This window comes from Arvicanthis niloticus, chromosome 11 (assembly GCF_011762505.2).
Source record: "Arvicanthis niloticus isolate mArvNil1 chromosome 11, mArvNil1.pat.X, whole genome shotgun sequence".
Taxonomy (NCBI): domain Eukaryota; kingdom Metazoa; phylum Chordata; class Mammalia; order Rodentia; family Muridae; genus Arvicanthis; species Arvicanthis niloticus.
Window position 1 is genome coordinate 43057521 of NC_047668.1, and position 19940 is coordinate 43077460.

At 47.1% G+C, this 19940-nt stretch overlaps 2 protein-coding genes across 8 annotated transcripts in view; one reads left to right on the plus strand and one right to left on the minus strand.

Annotated features, from left to right (window-relative positions):
• Positions 1 to 3560, plus strand: part of Greb1 (growth regulating estrogen receptor binding 1) — a 127476-nt gene extending 123916 nt beyond the window's left edge. For 3 of the 5 annotated variants that reach the window (XM_034514263.2, XM_076942101.1, XM_076942100.1), the window contains exon 34: positions 318 to 3559. In XM_034514263.2, the coding sequence (XP_034370154.1) occupies positions 318 to 481 (164 nt within the window). In that variant the 3' untranslated portion in view covers positions 482 to 3559. Of the gene's footprint in view, positions 1 to 317 lie in introns of all 5 variants that reach the window. The other 2 variants (XM_034514265.2, XM_076942102.1) reach the window with 1 other exon arrangement.
• A 9767-nt stretch (positions 3561 to 13327) lies between these two features.
• On the minus strand, positions 13328 to 19651 carry Ntsr2 (neurotensin receptor 2). Of its 3 annotated transcripts, none has more exons than XR_013113203.1 (4): positions 18983 to 19650; positions 16823 to 16915; positions 15103 to 15193; positions 13328 to 13840 (listed from the first exon to the last, which is right to left on the minus strand). XR_013113203.1 is itself a non-coding variant. In XM_076942105.1 (4 exons), exons 1-4 carry the CDS (start codon positions 19604 to 19606, stop codon positions 13579 to 13581), a joined length of 1158 nt encoding a protein of 385 aa, XP_076798220.1. In that variant the 5' UTR covers positions 19607 to 19651; the 3' UTR covers positions 13328 to 13578. The 3 variants fall into 3 exon arrangements, 2 of the variants coding, with proteins under 2 accessions (XP_076798220.1, XP_034370239.1); XM_076942105.1 differs by lacking the exon at positions 16823 to 16915 and adding an exon at positions 16642 to 16822 and having other exon boundaries at positions 18983 to 19651; XM_034514348.2 differs by having other exon boundaries at positions 16642 to 16915; positions 18983 to 19651.
• Positions 19652 to 19940: the final 289 nt, after the last annotated feature.

The following is a 19940-nucleotide window of genomic DNA, read 5'->3' on the forward strand; positions in this document are numbered from 1 at the left end:
AGAGGCTGAACAGAGCCTGGCAGATGGGTGGATTGCTGCAGGCTGGGAGCTATGCAGAAAGAGAATTCCTACTGCTGGGCATGTGGCAAAGATAGGAGCTGCCCAAGGCCCACGTGATTGGGAAACAGGGTTGAACTGAGATAGCATGAGAGCCCAGCCCATCCATGTTGCTGAGATTATGAATTGCTCAGAGAGGAGCAGAGGCCACTGGGCACTCCCACCCAGATGTTTGGCTATTGTGAGTGGGGTCCCCACATGGCGCTCTTGGGAGAACTCACCCCTTTCTCTCTGCTTGCCTCTGTCATTGCCCTCTCAAGGAGCCACCTTGTGTGTGATTTGCCAAGACCGGAACTCACTCCGCCAGACCGTGGTCCGCCTGGAGCTGGAAGATGAGTGGCAATTCCGGCTGCGGGATGAGTTCCAGACAGCCAATGCCAAGGAAGACAGGCCACTCTTTTTCCTCACTGCACGGCACATCTGAGAGATGGACCCTGGCAGAGCTCCTGAGAGTGTGAGGTCATCAGGACCCACCTGCCACTGAGGCTACTGAAAGCCCCAGACCAAGGGGTATAAGAACTCCAGCATGCCCGGAGATGGTCATGCACAGCCTCTTGAGACGCATGTCACGATGTCCTGTGGCAGATAATGACTTAGAGTCACAGGCATGAGTCCTTGATAGGCAGGACTGAAAACCAAAGACTACTGTGTTCTGGGCCGGACCACATGCCCTGAGCTATCTTGAAGTCCGTTATATGCAGAATGAAGTTTTGCTCAGTCTGTTGACATTCATATGCTTCCATGGACAAACTTGACTTGCTCTAGAAAACCTTGGGTTATCATGTCACGGTGCCTGTGACTATGATTTCAAGAAGTAGGTTTCCTATGACTTGCTACAGAGCAATATTCCAAAGGAACATTTTACCTGTAAAGGCTGGAGAAAAGAAAACAAAAGAGTAGATTATTTCAATAAGAATTATTTAATCACTTACAAGTTTTCTTTGCAGGAGCTAGCCCAAAGGCATCAAATTTAATCTGATAAAATGAGTTGCTTTACCTTAGAAACAGTGTGACTCTATTAAAGTAGTATGGGGTAAGAACCCCACCTCTTATAAAGGGCAAAATGGAAAAGAGGTTTTCTTACAAACCTAAAGGGCTTTAGGGAGGAAGTTAGGGTTGTAGCTGTGGACTGAAGAGTTGCCTTCCAAAGGAAAGAGGACTAAACTGCTTACGTGATTAAAAAAAAAAAAAGAAAAAAAAAAAGAAAAACCAAAGTGACACAGGGGACAATGAAGAGGGCTGGAGCAATGGCTCAGCTATCTAAGTGTGTGCAGTTCAATCCTGGGGACTGTAAGTGTGTGCAGTTCAATCCTGGGGACTGTAAGTGTGTGCAGTTCAATCCTGGGGACTGTAAGTGTGTGCAGTTCAATCACGAGGACTGGGATTTGTATCCCACCACACGTATTACAAGCCACATATTCTGCAAATGCCTATAATTCCAGCCCCGAGAAATTTGATGCTTTCTTCTGTCCTCTGTGTATGCTCAGGCGCACCTGAACATACATGCGCGCACGCGTACACACACACACACACACACACACACACACACACACACACACACACAATCTTAAACAAAACCAAACAGTTAAGAACTAGATTTATAATTTATTGAAGTTCAGTTTCAGTGAGACCAACCTGTGTTTTCTTATTCATCTTAGTTCATTTATGGATAGTCTGGGCTTCCCAGAAAATGTGGAACCAGAGAGAAATAATCGGGTGTGTGTTAGTTACTATGATGATGTTTAACGCGACAGCCTAGCATGCCACCTTTCAGCCTGTTGGTGTCTGGTTTGTGTGAATCCTTGAATGACTGTTCTCCTTTGAAAGATGAAAAGATTAGAACACAGAGCATACAGACTATGGGAAGAAGCAGAAATGCAATTCAAACCACTGTCTTCTGCACCCCACAGTCCAGGTCTGTCCCAGACTGCAGTGAGTCGGGAGCTAAAGGAAACACTGAGATGGCTGAACAGTTAATCAGGACACAGTCCCCCCGTGCACACTTAGACACGGCTGAGCACTGTGTGTGGTAATAGTTCAAGGAGAAACCTGTTTAAGTCGATGCCAAAGATTTATTGACAACCTTTTTCCTCAAGGAAAAAAAATATACACAAGTATAAAACATTTACATCAATGTTTATAAAACGATCATTTGTGAATGTCATGATACTGTTTTGCAACAAAAACTGATCTCTAGTTCAGTTTATCTTCTGTAAATAGCGGCTCCTATGCCATTCTCCCCGTTTTATTAGTTAATTTAAACGAACACGCTTGGCTGTTCCAGTCTTATAAATAAAACGTATAGTACACTTCTTGTTTGTGTAGTGGATACGGGTTATATTATTTTGAAGAGACAAAGTTTGGCCAGTGATTTCCCAGGGCTGCCTGCTTAAAATCTCATAGTATGACAGTATAGCAGAGAGCAGTAAAAGACGCAGTCTCAAGGTGGAAGGTGAGGTTCGGCCGTATTAGTTACTTTGCTTTTGCTTTAATACTGTACTCAAACACAAAGCAATTTAGAGCAGTGGTTCTCAACCTGTGGGTCGTGACCCCTCAGCTAGCCTGTGTCTTAGCTACTTACATTTTGATTCATAACAGTATGCTGTAAAGTGAATAAATAAATAAATTTTTAAAAATTGGAAAGAAGTGAGGTGATAATGTATCCAACACATAAAGATCAAGTGCAGGTCAGAGAAGGAGAATTTACTTCCTTCATGGGCAGTTACCTGAGGTAACCACGATGCTTTGCAGACATGGGGACACTGCTATAAGCTAGCTAAAGTGGGAACTGTCAGAAGTACAAAATGTCTGCTAACATGCAGTGACACTCCTGGAGAAAACTGGTTTTCCCTCTCTCATCACGTCTGACTGGGCTCCTGAAGCAGATGAAAGAAAAAGTGAAATGAAAGGAGGGGCGTGGCCACTCTTGAAGCAGAGAAGGTTTCTATTGTGGATAATGGGAGAAAGCAGGCAGAAGGAAGAGTCCAGGCTGAACACGGCTGGCAGACTAAATGTGAGGAGAGAGGGTAGGGAGAGAAAGAGAGAAGGCAGTGACCAAGAGGTGGCCTGGACCAAGAGACCTAGTGTAGTCAAAATGGCTGGATTATATAGGGAAGGGCAGCCCAACCCCAGGGCTAGAGAGTTCAGAGTGGGGGGCGGAGTATGCCAGCAAAGAGGGCCCTGTAAGGGTCTGAGGGAGGAGAACTTGGCAGCCAGGTTCAATTTGATATGTTAATAAGCACCTCAGCTCTTTGCCTTGGGTTTGAGACTTAGCAGTAGAAAAAGTGCAAAATGCTAAGCTATGCATCCATTTCCTCCTCTCCAAAGACCAAGAACAGACGGACGAGTACCAGCCTGCGGGAACGATAAATGAGGAGGCGGGGAGAAACTAGAAGTGTGCCATTAACGATATTCTCATCAGAGAGAGGAAACACCTGAAGCTGGGAATCTAACACACAGGACTTATCCCTTACCTCTGTGAGTAAAGGGCAAGTGATCTCTTGGGAGAAGAAAAACTCTTAGTGAAAAGCTTGCTCTCGTTTTTTTAAGACTGCTCACTGCAAACCTACTGCTCGCCTTTTGGGAATGCTGAAACCTGGGTGTTGGCCCAAAATATGGCTATGTCCTTAGGAGGGAGGCCCAAGAAATGAAAGGGGCCAGGACCATAAACAGCCATCTTTCTCCTCTTTATGGTGTTCTATAGCAAGAACCCATGACACCCTTTACCCTACTCCACCCCACTGACCCCCTGATCAAGCTTCTGAGATCTGAGGTCACTTGTTGTTTGGACATAGTCTAATTGTTGGATCACAGGTTCTGTGGCCTCACAGATTCAGTGCTGTTTGCTCCCTCCTGTCTCAAACGACTCCCTGTGATGCTGAGAAACTTCGTGTACTACCTACTTTGCTTGTTGCTATGAAAAATACCTGACACAGGGCACTTAAGGAAGGAAGGGTTTCTTTTGACTCAGTTTGAGAGTGTAGACTGTCATGGTGGGAAAGGCATGACGGCAGATGCAGGAGGCAGCTGGTCACATTGTATCCAGTCAGGAAAGGGAGAGATGAATGCTGGGTTGGTGCTTAGCTGTATTTCTTCTCTTCATTCATTCACCATGGAATTCTAGCCGGTAGAGAGGTGGTGTCATTTACATCTAGGGTGGACAGTCTCACCTCAACTAATCCAGTCTAAAGTCTTGCCTGCAGACATGCCTAGAGCTTGACCATATTCACCTTGGTAATTCTCGATCCTACTATGTTGACAATATTAACCATCATGCTTAGCAATATGGCGTCCTATCCATTTTATCATGGGCCAGCCTGCTGTGGCTGACTGGCTATCCTCAGACTAACAACCACACAGGTGCTTTAAAACTGTAGCTCCTCAGCTGAGAAACTGTGTGGGACCACAGAGTCTGCCTCCCGGGGGAGCTGCCCACCTTCACAGTTGTTTCTGTACAATTACCTTCCCAACCGTGGTGAAGACTGTAGCTCCTAGCGAAGACCTCCAAAGTAGGGAGACCCTCACTCAAGTCTCAGGAAGTCGAGGCCACCCACAAACTCTCACAAGACACCGTACCTGGATGCAATCAGCAGAGGTTTATTGGAGAGAGTTGGCCGGCCAAGGTCAAACCATGAGCTCTAGCAGAAGCAAAGTTTGACCCAGAGTGGCGGGCTAAGGGGTCTTTTAAAGAGGAAAACCATAAACCAGGGGAGTGAGGAGGGGGGTGAGGGGTTGTCAAGGATACATAACATAAAAATATCGGAATATTCCAGAGGAACCCACCCTGAATGATTAGGGTCATGTGAAAATTACTCTGTACACTCATTTTTCTCAAAAATGTAGTTTTACCATGTCACTGTGCCCTACCCTGTCATTTACCAACTATTTATTAACTATTTCTCACTTGCTCTGGCCACGGCCCGGTCATTGTGTTTCGCCACCTAAGTGACTTACATTCTTTTCTGTACAGCCAGTTCCCAAAACTAGCCTGGCTTGTTTCAGAGAAAATTGTCCCTGCCCTTTAAAGAACTTTAAGAAGGAATCTCTAGATATATATTCTATGAAATAATTTTCATAATTTTCACTCTACACTAGCACCTCCTTTCCTCATTCTCAAGTGCTCCCAACCTTTGATGATCTTCCTCTGCCATGCCCTTCCCTCTTAGTAGAACAAACCTCTCCTTTCTCCCAAAAGGCTCAGCACTGGTTGCTGGTTTTAACCTTCTTAAGGCACCGCCCCCTCTTCCTTTGTATCCCTAGGACAGGAATGGGCAAGTCCAGATTGGAGTACTTTTTTAATTTCTTGAGTTTTCTGCCCAGACATTTGTTTTTGCCAATGTATGCCTGTCTATTTGGTCGGCTTGGATTCCTTGAGGCAAGAGAGATGACCTCCATTTTTGAGGCCTGCCAATTTTATGTGCCAGGCAAATAAAATGTGTACATTTTCACATATTTAAGGAAACACACACCTCCTACTCACCATTTATATAACACTCTCTTAATCCTATTCTAAGTGCAAATGTTAAGTTCTCTCCCTGCACGGAATAAGCCTCACAAGGAAGCACTGTATAGCTCAGTTTTGTATCCCAGTCAGAGCTTGATCTATCCACATCTGTCTGGCTCTCTCTGGTGCCTTCATCCTTGCCTGGGCTTTCCTTAGTGTTGGCCCATCTTCCAATCACCTATGGAGTGCTTCCTCAGAAACTGGCCACTTCCTGTATTTCTACATCTCTGGAAACTCAGCAAACAGTGTTTGAAGAATTCTCATTGACATAGCAGGGCTTCTCTTCTTAGACGTGTAGACTCTGCACAAGTACCTCTTGCTGTAGTTGTCACATTGTTATGTTCTTTGGATCTTACAGTGTCTGACATCTAGCCCAGGATTCACACATGCTATGCAAGTGCTCTGTCTTGAGATATCCATCCAGTCCCATGACTATCCTAGTCTTAAGAAGTTGGCTGTCTTTATTGCTCCCCACAATTCTCACTTGGGAATATATCTGTAACCTTTAAAGTCTGTCTTCAGAGGCTCCCAGATCCTTGTCCCTTGGCAGAGACAGAGACATGTCTGCTGTTCTTACAGTAGATTTGTGGTTCCTCACATTTCTGATCGCAAACAGTTACTATAGCTCATCCCTGGATTTCCTTACACCTTCACAAAAGACAGCTGGATCTGGGTTGATCTCCACCCCCTGTTTCATATCCACATTGAACTTTAGCACTTCATTTTCACTTGAAGTGAGTCTGGTCTAGTCCCTCAGAGTTCTCAACCGTGATAAAAAAAAAAAAAAATCTCTTAGTCTCTGTTCCCTTCTGATCTTGTCTCTGTTGGGGATACAGAAGCTCACATGCCAGGCTACTCTAGGCTCTCCTGGGTGAGCCATAATCTGTAGAAATAATTGATATACAGCTTGGTTTACATTTGAAGCATAGGCAGTTTTGCATGTGCTTAGAGATCCCGAACACCAAGCTGTTGAGAATGACTTACAATTTTCAATGGGAAAGATCAGGGAGTGTGTGTGTGCGTGTGCACTGAATCGGGAGGGCCCACATTTTCCTCTGTCCTTTCATGTGGTTTGACTTTTATTTTTAAAATAATAAAAGACTTGCCAGGCAGCGGTGGTGCATGTCTTTAATCCCAGCAATGGGAAGGCAGAGGCAGGTGGATCTTTGAGTTCGGGTCCAGCCTGGTCTACAGAGTGAGTTCCGGGATAGCCAGAGCTACACAGAAAAACCCTGTTTTGGAAAACCATTAGTAGTAGTAGTAACCGTGATGATGATAAAAGCTTTGTGTATAATTTTGCAGTCTTTTTAAAAAGGAAATTTCACACACACACACACGTGTATTTGATAATGCCCTGTCTGTGTTTCACAGATTTTTATCCTATAACTTTTCCTATCAAAACTTTCCAATAAAGGCTGAGAGTTTAGATCAAGCACTTGCCCAGCAGGCACAAGCCCATGTCTATCCCCCAAGGGATGCAAAACCCAACAGACTTTCTCAGTGAACCAGGCACCGAAACACAAGCAGCAGTGTGTTCTGTTGTACCTGGAAGCTGAAGAAAGTCATCCAGAATGAAAAACACTGATCTCTGGGGGCTGGAAAAAAATGAGCGTGTAGATGGTGGGGTGGAGAGGTGTTGACGGTGGGGCTCCAGCATGCAGAAGGAGCTTTGGGAGGTTCTCAAGCATGGAAGATGGCTGTGATCAACGGTCACATGAAATGTTGTGAAGATCTAGAATGGAGAAGCATGAAGTCTGAAAACAACCGAGGAGGGCTGCTGAATACCCCGATCTGATCAGAGCGTGCTGTGGGAATGCGTTAAAATATCACAATGGAGGCTGGAGAGATAACCTCCGTGGTTATGAGCACATGCTGCTCTTCTGGAGGACCACATGGCTGTTCAGTGCCACATGGCTGTTCATAACTTTTTATAACTCTCATTCCAAGAGATCTGATGCCCTCTTCCAGCACCCTCGAGCACTACACTCACACAGTGTGCATACTTAACAGTCACCACTCACACATACACGTAAAAGAAAAAAAAAAAATCACACTGAACTCTATTCATGTGTGCCATTAATTCTGGCCATTTAAAAACTCCCTATCAAGCCCTTGCTCTTCTGTCTCAGCAATCCTGTGGTACCGTGTTAGCTCTAAGATTGTTCCTCCACACCTCTCAGCTCTTGCCTTGTCTCTCTGTTTCTCTTTTCTCTTCCAGAAAAACTCCCAAGTGGATCATGGTATCACGACTCCATATCCCTCCTGTGAGTTCCTTCATCCTGATCTAGCTTCCAGCATCTTCCTTTGGTCCCAACATCTTCCTTCCTTCATGGCTCTTTGCTGTGGTGGAGCCATGTTTCTTTGTAAAGTATGAAAGCCATGTCACCATCAACTCTGATCATAGTCGCCTTCTGGAGTGTGCCCCAGCATGCCCTGCAACCGCCCTCCTCCAGTCTTGTGTTGGGGTCATGCTCTGTATTTACAAAATAAAGAAGAATCTGACTAGTTTTTCTAATTGGCAAAGCTTGTCCTTGGCTTTGCTCTTTGGTTATTTTGGAGGTGTTGCCTGTTCCCCAGGAGGCAGGGCTGGTGGGTCCACACTGCCTCTGGTCTCATTTCTTAAGAAGATCCAAATCCACCATCTTGGATCAATATTCCTACCAGCTTCTTTCTGAACTAACACTGAACAGGGAAGGAATGTGGCAGCAGAGATTCCACGTGAAAGGCTTCCATCTGCACTTTAGCACCAAAACCCCAAGTAGCTCCCAATTTATTCTGTAGCTATAGTTGGCCATGAACTTACAGTAACCATTCTCTTGCTTCTGCCTCTGTGGATTGAGATGATAGGCATGTGCCATTAAGTGTGATTTATGTGGTGCTGGAGATCAAACCCAAGGCTTCATGCACTCTTGGCAGTCTATCAACTGAGCCTCTCCTCTTGTTCTGAGGGAGGCTTAGTTTGCTATTTTGGTAAAAGAGCATGTGTCAAATATTAGTTAAAAATTTTAGTAGCTATATAGTTAGTGGGGTTCTAAGGTTTTCACCCCCCATGGTTTTTTTTTCCTGATGTCTTAAGTTCTTCCTATTCTATGGGCATTCTGATATGAGAGACAGTGTCACAGACTCTTAGCCACATGTCATTTTACACAAAAGCCACACTCAAGTGTCTCTGATAACCCCAATACAACCAACTGTTAAGTACCCAATTTCTTCATGTAGGGAGCATTCTAAGATTCCCAAGAATCTTTGCCAGGATAGTCAACATGTGATCCTAATTATCCTAAGTCAGTTACTCATAGCCCTGGGGGCCTCGGATTAAAATCTAACCAACTAGAACATCCTTAAAACCCAAGGATAATGTTCCACACCAACCATGGAACTCACTGTTGACAGAGTACAACTCACCCTGGGTCCCCAAAGGTCTGGGGCTCCAAGTATGTGCTTGATGGAGTTTCATGGCTAAGTGACATGAACACACATGATGACACAGTATCCTCTAGCTCCTGACTTTAGAGATGCATTTTCTGTCCCTCATCATCTGGGCTCAGAAATGCCTTTTTGGTATGTGTGGCTCCTAAAAAGAGACTACCCAGATGCTCTCAGCAATGTAAGGACTGTTATGAGAAATGCCAGAGACTCAGTATTTATGACATTAGGTAAGTTGGTGTCCTCATGGCACCGTGTTGGGGTGGAGAGAGAGGGACAATAGAAGCCGGGATCCTTGGGCGTATCCCTCTGCCTTTTGGCCAGATACCCAACTCTCTAGAACATTTGTTATCCACAAAGCAAACCCCAAGGAGTAGCAAATACTACTGAGCCTTTGCTGTGTACCAGGTACTCACTAGGTGACTAACACCCATTATGGCGTTCTATTAATGCAACAATACTCTGAAGTAGGTATTATTGGGGCCATCTTAACAAGCAAAGAGGCTAAGTGACCCGTGGAAGATTACCCTGATGTTAGATGAGTAAAAAGTAGACCCAGACCCTCACCTTCGAGTCAGTAGCTGCTGTTAGCATTACAGTTGTTTTCCATCTTAATTTACTTCTGCAGCTATCACATTGTTTTAGAAGACATTGTCGCTTTCTCTAGCTCTGTATTGGATAAACATATTGGTCTCCTATTTTTTTTACTGGAAGCCCATTTGCAGGGCTTCATGTCGGACGTGAATCTAGATACCAAACATGAGTCTGTACCAAACCCACTAGATTTTGCATCTTCTGCTAAGTGTCTGGCTATGCCAGCACTAAGGTGTGTAAATCTCCTTTCATTCAGAGATTTGCACGGAAACCATGAGATCTGACTTCGGCTTCCACAGACAGCGTTTATCTGAGGGAGGACCCGTGAACCAAGGCTGCCTTGACTGAGCTCAGTTCTTTTTCAATCTGCTTGCCTGGGCAGATATCCCAGCTCAGAAAAGATTAGCATCTTAATGGGCAAAACCGTTGGAATGGCCAGTGCAGATTTTTAAAAACCCTTCATGTCCAGAGAAGAAACGAGAATTCTGTGACTGCATTTGTCAATTGTTGAATATACTGCCCCAGTTTCTTCCCCTCTTTCTTCATTAAATGTTGGCAAGCTCTTGTATTCTCCCCGGAGACCTGGGGCCATGCTTGTGCATGTTCCTGTTCAACAGGAGCTCCTCTCCAGGGTTGCACTCCTGCCCTCCAAGGTGGAGTTTTTCATGATCTTTAAAAGAGGTACTGTGCCTTCTTAATGACATACTGGTCCCACCTAACCCTCAGCACCTCAGGATTCTGGCCTCATTTGGGAATGGGCCATTATTATGTAATTGGCCAGGAGCAGGGTTTCTCAACCTATGGGTCCTTACCTCTTCGGGTGGTGACCCTTTCACAGGGGCTGCCTAAGACCATCAGAAAACACATTCTTTGCATTACGATTCCTAACACTAGCAAAGTTATAGTTATGAAGTAGCAATGAAACTGGTTTTATGGCTGGGGGTCACCACAACACAAGGAACTGTATTAAAGGGTCACAGCATTGGGAAGGTTTAGGACCACTGCAGTAAATATAACCCCAAGTAACCTGTCCTCTGAGGAGCCACAAGTATGCCAAGATAATGGGAAAGGGAGGTACAGACTGGAGTGATGTGTCTTCCAGCTCAGAACATCAAGGATCATCTGCTACAAACTGAAGGAGCAAGGAAGCAGCCTCCCCTGGAGGCAGGGTGGGGCTGGCCTAGCTTTGCTGTTGCTGTGGTAAAATACTAACCTAAAGCAACTTAGAGAGGAAAGGGTTTCTTTGGCTTATACTTCCAGTTCACAGCCCATCACTGAGCGAAGTCAAGGTGGGAACTAACAGCAGGAGAGAAGTGCTGTTAATTGGCTGTCTCCCAAGCTTCCATTTAGATACCTTTCTTATACAGCCCAGCCCCACCCCTGCCTAGGAATGGCGCCACCCACAGTGGGCTAAGCCTTGCTACGTTAATTAACAATAAAAATATGTCCCACAGACATGCCAATAGGCTGATCTCATCCAAGGTAAGCCCTGCAGGTAACTCTAGGCTGTTTTAAGTTGACAGCTGAAGTTAACTAGGAAACCAGGAGGCCTGGCTTTCAGCTCTGCAGCCTCCACAAGTATGACAATCACTTGGGGTTCTTTACAGTCATGTTATTTGTGTTACATGGGCTTGGCAGCCACACACAGCCACTCCAGGTAAGCAATCTGCTTAATTTCTACTCTGAGCCAGGGTCTTCTGACCACTCAGGCCAGGGACATGTTTCCAGAGTCATTTCCCAGGACACTAGAACCCTCACACTGTGAGTCACTCCATCCCATAGGACTTTGTGACCCCTTGCTGGGGCACAAGGAAGCTAAGGAGACCAGCCTTGACCAGGGGTGTGGGAGAACAAGGCTGTAATGTCTGCCAGAGCTGCAGGAGTTAGACAGGACTCAGTCCAGTGTGAGAGTTGAGGAGCATGTGCGGGGAATGTTATGTGAGGGACTGTTGGGGATGTCTTTTCCATCTGTGGACAAACCCATCTTATGGTCTTCTTCTCAGCCGTGGCAAAAATACCAGGCCAGTGCTGTGCTGGCCTCTACCTTTTGGGGAACAACTCTTCTAGCCCACCTCCTTGGGTGGGAAGAGGCCTCACAAGAATAAGCTCTAGGAACTATGTTCAGTGCCTCTGGCTGGCTCTCAAGGAATCTGAGGCTGGAGACCAGTTACCTCCAAGTATGTAAAAACCTCAGCACAGTGGGCCAGGCTGTGCATCAAGGCAGTCTGACTCCTGGTTTGTGTGTTTGCCATTGTCCCCTGTTCATGCCATTTTTTTTTCTTGGGCAGTTACTAGCCTCTGTGTGTGTGTGTGTGTGTGTGTGTGTGTGTGTGTGTGTGGTGCGTGTTACATATGGACATGTGATATTCATCTGTGATGTGTGATATTCATGTAGTGACAACTGTGGGTGTGGTGCATATGTGTAATGTGTGATAAGGTATTAATATATATGTAGAGGGTGTGGAACATGTGTGTGTGAAATGAGTGTGCAGTGTTGAATGATGCCTGTGTGATATGTGCACATGATGCGTAAGATGTGTAGTGTGTGATATGTGATGTAGCATGTATAAGACATGTGATGTGCATCTGTATATGTCATGTGTGTGTGGTGCATGCTATATAAATTAGCATAATAATAAAGATCTCTGGTAGACAGAGGGTAATAGTGGGTGCTGAGCTGGATGGACTTGAGGGAACAGTCAGGCTATCAGATGGAACCCCTACTCTTCCTACCCCTCATAGTCCAAAGCCTATCTGCCTCCCTTACAGCATATTCCATATTCAGGAAGAATCACCGTTTCTCTCTTGGCTTGACAGTAGGCCCACAGTGTGCAGTGGAGACCTGGTGCTAGGTGGCAGTCCACGGGACTTAAGCCTGGCCGATACACACAAGGCCTGGATTCTCCTTTTGTCCAGGGTGGTGTTGCTCAAGTGCAGCTGGCCTATGCGTTTGGCGGCCAGCATGACATGCAGCTGTCTCCCTCAGCCACAAAGCCATTGTCCTGCCAGCTCTCCTGGCTGTCACAGATAAACATCACATAGGCAGAGGCTGGCAGGACGCTGGGGATACCCCAGCTTTCCAAAGCCTGTAGACTATGTCTGTCTGCAAGCAGCTGTCCCCAACTAGAAGGGACTGAAGGTAGAGCTTCCCTACAGCTCCCACAATGCTACTACCCAGCTGGCACCCGTGTGCCACTTGGTTGTCATTTGTGAAAACTTACGGGACATTTGTGTCTGAACTCTATGAGCACAGAGCAACACAGGACTGTAGCAGATGTCGGCAGAACTCACACTTACAGTACTACTAATGTAAGAGTTGTAGCACGCCAGAGGTGATGACTATCAGCAAAGTCCTTGTCATCAAGCAAGAAGACCCGGACTTGATTACCATTATTCATGAGGGCTTTGTTGTTATGTTTTCAAAGCTGGATGTGGTGGCATGCATTTATAATCCTAGTGCTAGGGAAATGGTGACAGAACCCTTGGGATTCTTTCACCCACTAGCCTAGCATGCTTGTTGAGCTCAAGACCAGTGAGAGACTGTCTCAAAAGCAAGGTGGATGATTAATGTGTGGCCTCCACATACACAGGCACCTGGACACATCCATGTATTTGCATATACATGAGACCACACAAGACACACACACACGCACATGCATGCACACATACATACACACACACACACACAGAGAGAGAGAGAGAGAGAGAGAGAGAGAGAGAGAGAGAGAGAGAGAGAACACAAAAAATAGCACCAGCTAAAATTTATTGAGTACTGGCTATGTACCAGGCCTGGTACTGGTCATCTTCATCACTAGGCAATGGGTCCTATTCTTCAACTTGGTTACACAGGTGGAAAGCTGAGGGCAGGAGGTGTTATGTGGCTTGCCTGCAGTATGCACTAGTCAACGACTGCACTGAGTCAAGAGGTCTGCTTGGACTGTTAGTGATGGCATGGCTTGTTTGATGGGCGTGTCCCAAGCAGCCACTGTTTGCTCTCTTCATACTTGTATTTCTCCCAGGCTGGGGTTTCTTGGGGATCCCCAAAGCCGGAAACTGTACGTACTAGTGGTTGACTCTGGGGCTTCTTGGGGTAAGGGCACCACGGAATGCTGTTCACCACACAGGGAGCTGAGGGATTCCAGGAAGAGCTTTCTGAAGGAGGAAGACACAGCATTGTAGAGGACTGGGGTCACTGCTGAGCTGACATAGAAGAGGGTGTTGGTCACCATGTAGAAATAGTGATAGAAATCGTACAGCTCACTGGAAGGCAAACCCAGAGGTCTGGTTAGAGGCCATCTCCTCTCACAGTGCCCTCAAGTCCTTTCCAAAGTGCCAGGCAGGCAAGAAAGTTCTTTGTCTTGACAGGGCACAATGGAAATAGTACACATTTATATTGCTGCACTTCCCTGACATATTCCATCCAGCCTCTGTGACTTCCTGGCTATGATTACTGATCATCTATAAAGAAGATGACAGCCCAATAACAGAAGCTATCTGCCTAAGTCAGTGAGATGCTGGGAACCCTGTGCTTCTTGGTATGGTCGAGGAGGTATGGCTTCACTAAGAAGGGGTGTTTTTTTCCTCTAGTCATTATGCTCTGTATGGCAGATCCTTTCAGTGTTAATGGCTTGGTAGATGCTCCTGCATGCACATGTATGTGAGGCGTTCTGGTTGCTCCTGAGGAAGAGGTATCTGTGGACACAGCTAAGTCATTATGGGATCTCTACTCTGTTGGGTGTTTGGCTTCCATTTGTGATCACAGGCACAGTGATTTCTAAAAAAACTCTCATGTAGCCCAGGCTAGCCCTCAATTTTTTATGTAGCCAAGGATAACTTTGAACTTCTGATACTCCCACATGTTGGGAGTACAGATGTGCACCACCACATTCAGTTTATGTGATGCTGGGGATCAAATATGAGGTTTTGTTCATATTAGGCAAATACTCTTTCAATTAAGCTATATTTCCAGCCCCCCCTTTTTTCTTCTCTAACTGCAATAAACAGAGATTCATTGGTCTCCATGTGGCCTTTATCAACTCATGGAACTATTCTGAGTCTTTAATAACATGGCTGTCACCACCCTGTCTAGGCTGCAGACTTTGGTCTATTCTGGTGTCAAGATGTTCATAGCCCTGACTTTTCTCTATGAGGCCTGTCATAACCATGGCCTCACCATGTCAGGAAGATTTTTAGAGAATGCCCTGACCCTGCCAGGCATGATGCATGTCGTTATCCCAGTTCTTGGAAGACTGAGGCAGGAGGACTGCCATACTTGGCCACAAAGAATGTAGTAGGCCAGCTGAGGCAATATAACAAGACTTTATCTCAAAACAAACACAAAAAAACCCCCACAATACCTTGTCCCCACCCCCAGCTGGAAGATTTTGAAAGTACAGCCTGAGTGGGACCAGATAGACTATAGGCCAAAGATTCAGAAAAATTGGCAGCTGAGGCTCCATTGTCACGCTCCAGCCCAACCCAACAGTCTCTTCTCAGTGGCCAGAGAGCCACAGTACACTTACTCAGTCCATCCATCATCGGGGATGTAGCAGTACATGAGCCTACGGGCATGGTACGGCAGCCAGCAGATGACATACACAGTCACGATGGCTCCTGAAGGACAGTGGGAGAGAGAAAGAGAGGGCATAGCAGACAGAAAGCAAACATGTTCTCAGTTACATCATTGCTGAGGGAAAAGCATGCCCAAGGTGACAACAGCAATTCCTGTGGCATCTTCCTGGAGCCAAAGGATGGGAAGAGAATTTTAAAGTTACTGGATACGAACCTTCCTTGTCCTTGGACACAACAGGCTTCCAGAATCTTCCACTGGCTACTGGGATGCACTCTCAACTTAGGACTAGATATTCCCATCCTGGCTGACGGCATGTGCAGCATAATATGTCTTTTGTGCACTGCAAAGCGTCTCCCTGAACTCTTCCTTTTCCTTCCGCATGGGTGGTAGTCCCATCATCAGACCTCAAGCTAGAATTTTCTTAGCTCTCTATCCTTCCACGTCTCCCCTTTCAGTGGGTTCGTTCTCAGTGACTGTCCACTCTGTTTCTTCCTTGCCCGCACAGCTACTGTCTGTATGACAGTATGAAGCTTCTGTCTCCTTCCCACTGGACTCTGACATCCTTCTCTCTCCTACCATGAGCAACCACACACATATTACCCAATGTGGCCTCTGCAGCAATAGCATTAACTGGTATTCCGGTAGAAATGCAGACTGATCAACACACTTAAGACCTCGTGGGTTGGAATATCATGGCTGGACCCTGCACTCTGGCTCTTAGAATGTCCTGGATCACTGCCATACACCTTGAAGTTTAGGAGTACTATTTGGCCCATATGCTAAAGAGCTATGAAGGCAACAGATCTTCCAGACACTGGCTCTTGGACTGTTCTGCCCAGCGACTACAGAGTGAAGCCTGACACCTTCCTGTGCTGATTTTGTGTGACTCATCACATCTAGTGCACTTAGTTCTTACATCTTTTCCCACAAGATGGGGATGTTGCAGAGAATACAGATCTGTCTCATCGGATCCTCCCAGACTTCAGCTAGTGCCCAGATTTCAACTGGGGCATGATAGGCGCTTGGAGAGACCTGTTTTCCTGTCCCTTTAAAAAAAAAGTGTCTTTTACAAGGCCAGATTGTTCTGGATCCTTACAAAGGCAAGCAAGTAAACAGATGAATGTTGTGAGCAGGAGAGGGGAGAGCTAGAGGGAAATGGGATATGGGGACCCAGCCAGTCTGAGAGTCTACAATAGTCAGACTGCAGTCCTTCACTGTAACTACTTTTGGCTTTCCCACACAGCCCAACTTTCTGAAACAGAGCCCAGACCCTCCTGTGTGGGTATGCTACTCCCTGTGTGGATCTGTACTTTCATGTATAACATTCCAACTCGTTCTTTTAACTATCCCATTGTACTTTTAAGGTACAGGAAGAAGGAGGCCTGGAGAAGAGCAATAGCTTGCCAAGGTCATCTAGCCAGGAACTGATGGACACAATCCCTGGTACCTGGGCTCCTCTCCCTCAGGGTATTGTGGTAGAGGACTTAACTGAGAACCTGGGCGCTGTGCTGGAGGCTGCGGATCTGGCTGGCATCCTTGTGTCTCACCAGGCTGGCTTGGACCCCCAGGGAGAGGGTCTTTCTCCATGTGATGAAGCCCAGGAGGCCTTCCTCACTCAGGAGCTCCAGGCGGCTGGGGATGGAGTTGACTTGGGCAGAAGCTGATGGTACCTGGGAGTAGAGGGCCATCAGGTGGTTGACAGTGATCCCATTCAGGAAAGCAGTGAGTGCCAAGGGAAGAACGAAGGATACCAGCACATTCACCTATGAAGGTAATTCCAAGTGTTATGGGGGTAGCCACCAAAGACCTGTGGGTCTGGGCATCATGTTTGCTCTGTGCTAAGAATTTGCATCAGCATAAGTAGAGGATCAAAGGCCTGGGAGGTACAGCTAAAGAAAGTCTCAGAACTGTAATGCTACAGTGCAAGCCCAAGGTCACAGAGAAGCCATATTTCCCTATGGACAGGAGTCAATTCTTTACAAGGAAACAGACATCTCTGGATGCTCAACCTCCTCAGCCCACTTTCTTCTCAGCTCTGGACACAGGACCCTGAGTGCCCCAGCCTGCTTTGCAGTCCTTATATTCAAACAGTGTCTTCAAATGGCTCCCACTGGCTAGATACCTTCATTTAAAAAATAACACTCTGTGGGCTGCAGAGATGGTTCAGTGGTTAAGAGCACTTGCTGTTCTTGCAAAACACTAGTTTTATTCCCAACTCTCATGCTGAGCAGCTCACAACAGCCTGTAATTCCAGTCTTAACGGAATCTGATGTCCTCTTTTGGCCTCTGCAGGCACCTGCACTCATGTGGACATACCCATATACCCAGACATATACACGTGATTAAAAATAAAGTGAATCTTTAAAAAAAAAAAATCACAGTCTCTTATCACAGCCTCAGATGTTGGGAATCAGGCCGGGAGGTTGCAATAAGTGTTAGCTCTGGGGGACACCACTCAGTTTACCCAGCAAGGACAACAGAAGTATTCAGAGCCATGCAGCAAAAGGGAGGCCATGCCAGAGCTGGGTCACCACGAGCCCCAAGTGAAGTGGGGCTGCCTGGACATACCCAGGGCAAAGACACTGAGGGAGTGGCTTGTGGGTACTTTCTCTCTACTCATTCTCTCAGTGATTGTCCTAGAGGCTACATGGGCAGCTCCTGCAAGATGTACATCTTATTCATATGCTTTTGGGAGGACTACATGAGGAGAAGATGCAGAAAGAGGAAAGGGGAAAAGGCTGCATGGGGTCAGGAGGTAATGCCCTCAGGTGGCCCAGGTTAGGTACTTTGGGGGGGGGGAAGGAAAACTATGAGAGTCAGGTCCCTAGTGCGAAGTGGGGAAGGAGAGAAGAGAACACGGACTGAGAACCTGCTGTGCCATATCCCTGACACTTTCATGGGGTCACATTTAATTATTTCCATGACACCCATGCCATGTTTTTGGCATCCAGGCAAATCCAAGCATGTGCACAGCACCCACCATCAGACAAGCACTCCTTTCTGCCTCAGCAGGGACAAAGAACAGAAACAGGGCCTCCTGGGTGCCAGCAAACTGATAATTCTGACTCAGGCTCCCAGTCCTCACCATCCTTGTCCTAAATGCTTCTCTAACTTGAAGTTTCTTCCTGTGTATGTATGGATCACTCCCAACAGAGTCTTGACTAGAATGCTTCAGTTTCCTTCCACTCCCTCTCCCCCTCCCCAAGATAATGGTTGAACTCTCTTTCTAGAGATGGATGTGATGTTTCAAATGCCAAACTCCTTTGAAAGCAAATCCATTACAAACAAATCATTGTTAGGCATTTGTCCCTCTTGTCCCCATTCAAGGAGAACTTGGACCAGATAGGGGTAAGGCAGCGCTGTCGAACATGGTTAAACATGGGCACAATCGGCTCTTCCCATGGTGTCTCCTGATTCCTCTTGGGAGAAAAGGAAGGTGGTAAGTGAAGGACTGATGAATAGGTCCTAGACTCCTCCCTCCCTGTCCACCAGACCCAGCTGCTACACACAGGATGGTGCAGAGGAAGAGAGGGAGCTTCATGCCAGGCACTGCCACCGTGTACTGTGGTGGGAGAATAGGGTGGAGAGTAAGAGGTATCAAGATTAACATAAGAGAAATTAATGGCAGAGAAAGGCTGGTGACCCTCACCAACGGCTACACATAAGAAGCAAAGCATGCAATAGAAAAAGCCCATGGATTACAAATGTGGGAGAAGGCAGGTGCTTTGTAAATGACACATAAAAGGTCACCCCCACTTTACTCTCCTGGTCAGTGCCCTTGAGCTTCTAATAGTTCCCTCCTCTTCTGCTCTCCATCCCCATTCCCTTACCTGGATGAAGACCTGGAGCATGGCACGGCTCACCAGCACCGTGCACACACGCGAGGCAGGCTCAGGCTCCCCGTCGGTTCTTTCCACTTCGTGCTTCTGTCCCATGATAACCGCCATGGGTAGGGCAAGACCCAGAGAGGCGATCCAGACCAGTGACAGCAGGCGGCGGGTGCGGCGTGGGGTGAGCAGGCGGCGGGCGCGCAGCGGCTGGCACACGGCCAGGCAACGCTCTGCGCTCAGGCTGGCCACGCTCAACACCGTGGCATAGGCGCACAGCTCGCGCACGAAGTAATAACCACGACAGCCTAGATCGCCGAAGACCCAGGGGTAGTGGGACCATACGAAGTTGTAGAGCTCCATGGGCAGGCTGACCAGCAGTAGCAGCAGGGCTGACAGCGCCAGGCTGAGCACGTGGTAGCGCAGGCGACCGGGGCGACCGGCCCGCGCCTTCAGCACCACGTGCACGGACAGCGCATTGCCCGCCGTGCCAAGCGCGAAGATGAGCGAGTAGAGCACCGTGAACAGCACCTTGGCCCAGAGGCGAGTGTCCACGCCCAGCCGCGCCTCCAGGCTCAGCCTTGTGCTGGGGCTGGGCCTCGGGGGCCACGGGCTGCTGGTCTCCATCTCTTGTCTCGTGGTGGCCTGAACTCCCTCCCTCTCACTGCCCAGAACCTGGGCTAGTTGCCCGGTCAGCCAGCACCACCTCCTTTCTGGGAACCTTCAAAGCTGGGAGGACACGCCCCTGGAGGGAGTTCCAGAGCAGAACCAGTTTTCGATCTCTCTTCCATTCGGCTCTATCTAGAAAAGCACGTGTTGGTGGGAAAAGGTGGAGGAGGGTATCCTTTGGGGTTCATCTGGATAGCATCACTGGTAAGCCATATGATACCGTGGGTAAATTTTTAAAAGCCTTCTGTGCCCCACCCCGTTGTTTTTCAACTTTAAAATACTACCCATGCTG

Coding starts and splice junctions, on each gene's coding strand:
- Ntsr2 (XM_034514348.2), bottom strand. CDS start 19,606: ATGGAGACCAGCAGCCCGTGGCCCCCGAGGCCCAGCCCCAGCACAAGG. Junction 15,194..16,641: donor GCACAGCGCCCAGGTTCTCA/GTTAAGTCCTCT, acceptor ACTGTCCTTCAG/GAGCCATCGTGACTGTGTAT. Junction 13,841..15,102: donor CCCGATGATGGATGGACTGA/GTAAGTGTACTG, acceptor TTTGCCTTCCAG/TGAGCTGTACGATTTCTATC.